Raw genomic sequence first — 7,284 nt, forward strand, 5'->3', positions numbered from 1 at the left:
TTTGGTTTTTTCGAGACAGGGTTTCTCTTTATAGCTCTGGCTGTCCTGGAGCTCACTTTGTAGACCAGGCTGGCCTCGAACTCAGAAATCCGCCTGCCTATGCCTCCCCAGTGCTGGGATTAAAGGCATGCGCCACCATGCCCGGCTACAATTTTTATTAAATTTATTTATAATGTATGTGTGTGCACTCAGATGTAAGACACACTCGCACGTATGCACACGAGTTATATATCAGAGGACGGTTTGAGGGAATCACTTCTTTGCTTCAGCCTTATGGGTTTTAAGGATCAAGTCAGGTCATGAGGTGTGGGAGCAGGCACTGTTACCTTCTGAGCTGTCCCACTGGCCCGCTTTGTTTGTTTCTTTGTTTGTTTTGTTGAGACAGAGTCTCATGAGGCTCTAGCTGGTCTGGAACTCATAAAGATCTGTCTACCTCTGTTTTAATTTTGTCCTTGAGATCAACTCAAGCTGGCCAGAATCCATTATGTAGTCCAGGCTGGCCTTGAACTCCCCATCTGCTTTTTTCTTAGCCTCCAGAGCACTGGGATTGCACACATGAGATAACATGCCTGGTTTAGCTTTAATATTTGAAGGCTGAAAGTCCCAGGTGACCTGATGACAGTCTGGTGAGGAGCCTCGTGGCAGGTGATAATGTAGAGATGTGGAGAAGAAGGCACAGGTGTAAAGGAAGCCAGAGGGAGTTAGGAGCTAATTCTGGACGCTAAGCAGAGTCTCAAGGCCCTTGATCCTTTTAGAAGGCAATTCCCTCTCATCCAAAACCCAGCTACCGTTCACGAGAGCCCGCGTCTTCAGATTCAACTGGGCAGCAGCACAGAGCTACCAGCTTTTTGTATAAATATCTTTGGGTAATGCATATGAGCCAAATCGGAAGGACCAATCCAGAGCCATCTGGGAGCCAGGGAGAGGGAGAGGGGTTAAAGCGCTTGCTGCACAAGCCTGATGACCTGAGCTTGATTCCCAGAAGCCACGTCAGCATGTGGAGTGCAGTGCAGTGCAGCTCTAATCCCTGCACTCCTGGGGGAAGAAAGGTCAAAGGCAGTCACCAGAGGGGAATTTAATATATGGAGATAGTCTATTCACCGATTATGAAAGCAGATTTGATGCCAGGCCGTTCCGGTTGAGCTCAGTCCTGTACTTCTACAGCTACTTACTGGTAGAGAAGTTTCTGTCAGAGCCTCACAGTGACAGATGTGATATGAGGAGCTGGGACCATTTGCCGCTAGTCCTAGGTGGGAGTTAGAGCAGGAGGATCAGGAGTTCAAGGCCATCCTTGACTATAGATTGAACTTGAGGCTAGTTTGGGCTATGTGAGACTCTCAACAGCAACAACAACAAATTCTTGAAAGAAAGAAAAGGAAAGATGGGTGGAGGGAGGAAAGGGAGGGAGGGAGGGAGGGAGGGAGGGAGGGAGTAAGAGGCTGTAGAGATGGCTCAGTAGTTAAGAGCACAGGCTGCTCATCCTGAGGACCTGAGGTCAATCCCAGCACCTACATGGCAGCTCACAACTGTCTATAACTTCAGTCCCAGGAGTCCAGTGCCCTCTTCTGCATCCCGAAGGTGATGCATGCATGTTGGTGCCAATATACATGGAGGCAAGCAACCAAACACAGGCATACACACACATGCACACTCGACGTTCTCGAGGTAGCAGGGTTTTTATGCATTGACAAACACCAGCAAGTAGAACAGGCTCTTGGGGGAACAGAGTCGTTGTGCCTTACACTGGGGACCTGGCAGCTCAGCTCATATCCTAAAACAGTCGGTGCCAGCATACTCAGCAGCACTTCAGTTAGAGGAGGCGTTTCTGTTGGCTCTGGACACGTGTGGAGATCACCATGGAATGCTGGGTAATCACTGAATTTCTGCCTCTCCCTTCTTCTCAGCTAAACTTCAGGCTGCTGTGGTACTGAACCCTGGCTACTCCTCCATCCCACCGGTTTTCCGACTCTGTCTAAACTGGAAAGGGGAGAAAACCAACAGCAACGATGACAATATTCGGGTAAGGCCCACGTGGGTGGCAGGAGACCAGGGAGGGCCCTAGAGAGGTGAGCAGTGGCCAAGGCTGCAGTTGCTGAGGCCGTGGGCAGTGTCACTTTCAGGACGGGGACTTACCAGGATTTACAGAACGTGCTCACCGCATAATTTCCCTGACCCACAGCTTTTCCCAGGTAGCACTGTTGGCACTGTTAACTGGCAAAGTGTCTGTGTACCACTCCAGTACCTGACTGGGGGTGACGAGGAAAGACAGACACACAGACAGCTGCAGTCCAGTGTCTGACTCGGCTGGAGAACCCTCAGCCCACCCCCAGGCCTGGTGTGTTTACTCGGAAAGGTTGCATAGGGAAGCAGGGCTACAGAGATGGATCGAGGAGGCAGGCTTAGCCAGCCGCAATAGGAGCAGGCTGTAACTATCCAGAAGGAGAAAGCTGTGGTGGACACTTTGTGTCCACACCATCAACATGTACACACAGATGAGAAGAGAAGGCTCTGGCATTCCTCCTGGCCTATCAGACAGGGGGAGGCTTTGCTGTACTTGTGTGGGTCTGGGGCTAGGGTCCTAGATAGGCTAGTTCATGTCAGCCACACACATCCACTCGGGGTTTCCTGCACTCCCTTCAGCAAGGTGTGCCGGCACACACTTTTAATCGCAGCACTGGGAAGACAGAATAGACAGGTCTCTAATTTCAAGGCCAGCTTGGTCTACATAGTGAGTTCCAGGCCAGGCACCTAGTGAGACCCTGTCTCCAAAACACCCAAAAGGCTTCTTGTCGCCTTGGGCTTCTGTGCGATGGTAACTAAGCTCAGAGTATTATAGAAAGTCAAATTCAGTGAGAGTGAGTGCTGGAGTGAGAGTGCTGGAGCGACTGTCGAGGACAAGCCTCTTGGTGGCCACAGAACATGTCTTCCTCTACATGCCCATGGTCCTTGCTGGAGGTGGGGAGGTGGGTGATAATCAAGAGGAGCCCATTGTCTTGAGGAAACGGGGTCTCTGTGTACAGCTCCTGTGCAGGCATCAGCAGGAGATCTTGTGGTACCGTCAGGCTCAGCCATGAGGTAAAAGTGCTCGGCCATACTGCAGAAGCAAATGCTGAGAGTCTGGCTTCCCACCCACACAGGCTATGGAGAGTGAAGTCAACGTGTGCTATAAGGAGTTGTGTGGCCCTCGGCCCAGTCACCAGCTCCTGACCAACCAGCTGCAGAGACTGTGTGTGCTGCTGGACGTCTACCTGGAGACTGAGAGCCACGATGACAGCTTCGAGGGCCCCAAGGAGTTTCCCCAGGAGAAGATGTGCCTGCGGCTTTTTAGGTGAGTAGAGGGCTGGGCTCTTGTGACTGAACAGAGATCGCAGTTGTGCCTGGCACACAGAGAGAGCAGACAATTCTGCAGCTGGATTTCCAGGAAACACTTGTTTTCTCTTTCCTGAGACTTCCCTGCAACTGCAGCCTGGCTCACCTGTTCTTGTCAGCCCCTGGATCAAGCAACCAAGGAGACTGCCCTGACTGAGCCATGCTACAAAGCTTTGACTGAACTTTGATTGGTTTTTTTTTGTGGGAAACAGCAGGGCCTGTTTACTTTTAGTCTCCAAGCGAGCACTTAAGGTAGTGCATCCCCACTGTCCCTAGTGAGTGTGCTGGCATCTAAGTCCCTTGGTGCGACTCAGGACAGTGGGCAGTCAGGCAGCATAGGGAACAAAAGAAAACCCAGCTCTTGTAGAAGGCAGGCTGTGAGCATGCTGAGGAGCGAGCAGTCCACGGCAGCCAGCACTGAGCCTAGGGCCGACGTGGGGGACTGAGACCTTGTAGAGAGCCCAGGTTGGCTCAGGTCATTTGTGTAAAGTTCCGAGATGGTTCCTGCTCCATGTTTGGGGCTCAGGGTGTGCTCTTGGCAACTTGCTATTTATAGTGTGTGGGCTCGCAGTGCCTCAGACCAGTTTTCCATCTTTATGGGTATTAGGGCTTCTTTCCTGTTCATCCCCTAATGTGTTTTGTTTTGTTTTTTCTTTTCAAAACCCTAGAGATGACTTCTTAGTGTCCCTTCTGTTTTAGACAAGGGGTAAAGAAGAACTGTGTTTGGATTATCTTTATAATCTATCAGGCCTGGTGTTACAACTCATGCCTTTAATCGTAGCCCTTGAAAGCTGGAGGCAGGAGGATTGCCATGAGTTCAAGGCTAACCTTGCCTACAGAATAAACAAAACCAAAAAAGTTCTTCATCTTGCTCTCAGTTGTAATGTAAAGGGAGGTGTCCCAGCATTTTCCCTCTTGTCTGGCACCTCTGCTGTCCTGGTTCATGGTGTTGTTAATAATAACCAGAAATGCCCCAAGTGGCTACAGGAAGCAGAGCTGACTGCCCAATGCCAGCCTGAGTCTTCTCTCTGCAGTGGTCTGTGTGAAGTCTCAGCTCTTCTCACCTCTCCTCCCACTCCAGCACATTTGCAGGATGGGAGCCCCACACAGCCTTTACTTGTTTCTCCCAAATGGTTCCTGGAAGACTCATTTCCGCATGTGTTGAGCTGTGTCCGTGCTGTGGCGAGACTTAACATCAGAGCTGATGGGTGGGTTGCAAGGCTCTTGGCCCGGAGTCTAGCTGATTGCTGGGGTTCAGGTCATCAGGAGGCTGAGGGCAGAGTGCTGCTGTGAGCTGGCAGACCCTAGCTGCCGCTTGGCCTAAGACTTGGGCACTCTGCCTCGGTGTACCCCTCTGCTGTTTGGAGGCTAATACCGTGAATAACTCTCAGCTCCAGCTTCCTTCCACCTGTGAGAGGGAGTCTCTGTATTTCACCCTCCAGGCAGCTCATGCTTCCTGTGATATGGAAAAATGACACGGAGATGGAGAAGTCAGTACAGTACAGGCGGGAAAGAAGGTTTTATACCCTTCAGCCACTGGAGAAGAGTAAACTTTCCTTCCCTTTCCTACCCTCTGCTGCGCACTCACATATGTCATAGCTCCTTTTTCACTGTGATTAAAAACACCATGACCAAAACCAGCTTGGGGATGAAGGGGTTAATCCCAGTTTACAGTTAGTCTTTCTTGAAGAAAAGGAGGGGCAGTAACTGAAACAGAGGCCATGGAGGAATGCTGCTTACTGGCTTGCTCTCCATGGCTTTCTCACTCCACTTGCTTCTTCCCATGTGACCCTGACTTGTGTTAAGTTGAGGAAAAACTACCCTGTCCCCATAGTCCTTAGACCAAGTCCCAGAGTGTCACCGGTTACTGCTGTCGGAGCCCTTTTTGTAGATGTTTGTCTTTATGGAGCTGTGTGTAATATGTCCCTCTGTGAAGTTTTTGCTTGAGGACACAGAATTACTGCTAAAATCTTAGGAAGGAAGTTTGAACATAGATCATGGCCTGCCTGGCTGTGACTTGGTCTTCCTGGAACAAACAGGCTTTGGTGTCAGCTGTCTGGCTGTGTTCTGTTGCTTCCTGGCCATGCATTATTGTGCACTGTCTTGCTTCCTTTGCAGTTGTAGAAATTGTTTGCTGATAAAGTTATAAGCAATGATCCAAAACATGTTGGACACTGGGCACTGTCCCCAAAATGTCTGATTAAGGGATCCTCCAGGTTCGCACATTTGTAAGCACATAGAGACACTTTACAAAGATGGTATCACTCCTTCACCAGTGTGGTCTGCTTTCTCACCGTGCCCTGGGCCTGAACTATGCAGCTCTACCCCCACCCCCCCCACCCCCCACCCCATAACAGCTACGTGGCATTCTCTTGTGAGTGAACTGTAATTTATTTTATCAGTCCAGAAGGCATGCTCTTAACTGCTCTCCCTCTTGTTTCTCTAGGGGTCCGAGTAGGATGAAGCCGTTTAAATACAACCATCCCCAAGGGTTCTTCAGCCACCGCTGACTCTCCTCGACTTGTCATTCCCCAAAGCCCTGTCCTGGCTCCTGGGTATCTGCCTTTTGCTATGGCCACATGTGGTTCTTGATATTTTCCAAAGACACCAACTAATTAAAATGTCATCTGACCAAATGGACTCTGTTTGTAGCTCCTTGGGCAGTCTGGAAGAGCAGGTGGGACCATGGTAGCATGAAGAATTTCTGGATGCTGTTTTTAAGGGTGGCCGACAATGTAGGATGTAGCCTGCTCATCCACATTCTTCTAATCAAAAGCATGGTCAGGCCAACACAGCAATGTCCCAGTTCCTGGTACCAACTTCTGTCTTAGTTACGGTTTTACTGCTGTGAACAGACTCCATAACCAAGGTAATTCTTATAAGGACAATACTTAATTGGGGTTTACAGGTTCAGAGGTTCAGCACATTATCATCAAGGCAGGAACATGGCAACATCCAGGCAGGCATTGTGCAGGAGGAGCTGAGAGGTCTACTTCTTCATCTGAAGGATGCTAGCAGAATACTGGCTTCCAGGCAGCTAGGATGAGGGTCTTAAAGTCCACACCCACAGTGATGCACCTACTTCAACAGGGCCACACCTTCTAATAGTGCCACTGCCTGGGCCGAAGCATAGACAAACCACCACAGAAGGTAAGCACATTAGGGTTCCCTTTTGGATAGGAGAGTGAGACCATAACACTTGAGGGTCTTTGAGACAGTGACTTGATACGTGTCTTTACTCCCAGGACTTCAGAGGACAGGCAGATCTCTGAGTTCCAGGCCAGCCAGAACTTCACAATAAGACCCTATCTCAAAAGTAAATAAACAAATAAATGAATAAATAATAACTGTTGGGAAAATGTTTACAAAACTATCTCCTCTGGGGTCCAGAGTGAAGTTCAGTGTCGAAGGTCTGGGGGTGCAGTCCTCAGCACACAAAAAGAAGAGCGCTCCCTGTTCCAAGGATCCTTGGACGTTTGTCTGGAAAATCTGCTCTCTGACCCCAACCAGTATTAAATTCACAATTTGGCTTAAGTGAAAGATAAGGCTGAGAACGTTGCTCAGTGTGGAGCACATGCAGATGGTGTCGTTCTTCAGCACTAACAAATAATGAGAGAACCAAGATACAAAGTGCAAAATATTTCACAATTATTGAAGGGCACTTTGGAGCATGCCTTTAATCCTAGCACTCGGGAGGCAAAGGCAGGTAGATCTCTGTGAGTTCAAGGCCAGCATGGTCTACATAGTGAGTTCTAGGACAGCCAGGGTTGCTGTCTCAGAAATCAGAAAAGTAAGAATTAGTCTGTGTCTGCAGACTAGGGATATATCTCGGTTGCTAGAGTGCTTGCCTAGAATTCATGAAGCTGTGGGTTTGATTCCCTACAGTGCCTGAAACAGCCTTTGTGCTGCATGCAT

The 7,284-nt window shown here is 49.4% G+C and overlaps 1 protein-coding gene across 3 annotated transcripts in view; it reads left to right on the top strand.

The window, feature by feature from the left end:
* Thoc5 (THO complex 5) overlaps window positions 1-6,009 on the top strand; it is a 35,527-nt gene extending 29,518 nt beyond the window's left edge. For all 3 annotated transcript variants that reach the window (XM_029483877.1, XM_021176115.1, XM_029483878.1), the window contains 3 exons: window positions 1,905-2,020; window positions 3,138-3,328; window positions 5,816-6,009. In XM_029483877.1, the coding sequence (XP_029339737.1) occupies window positions 1,905-2,020; window positions 3,138-3,328; window positions 5,816-5,879 (371 nt within the window). In that variant the 3' untranslated portion in view covers window positions 5,880-6,009. The remainder of the gene's footprint in view (window positions 1-1,904; window positions 2,021-3,137; window positions 3,329-5,815) is intronic.
* The last annotated feature ends 1,275 nt before the right edge of the window (window positions 6,010-7,284 follow it).

The sequence above is a fragment of the Mus caroli genome, chromosome 11 (genome assembly GCF_900094665.2).
Source record: "Mus caroli chromosome 11, CAROLI_EIJ_v1.1, whole genome shotgun sequence".
Classification (NCBI taxonomy): Eukaryota; Metazoa; Chordata; class Mammalia; order Rodentia; family Muridae; genus Mus; species Mus caroli.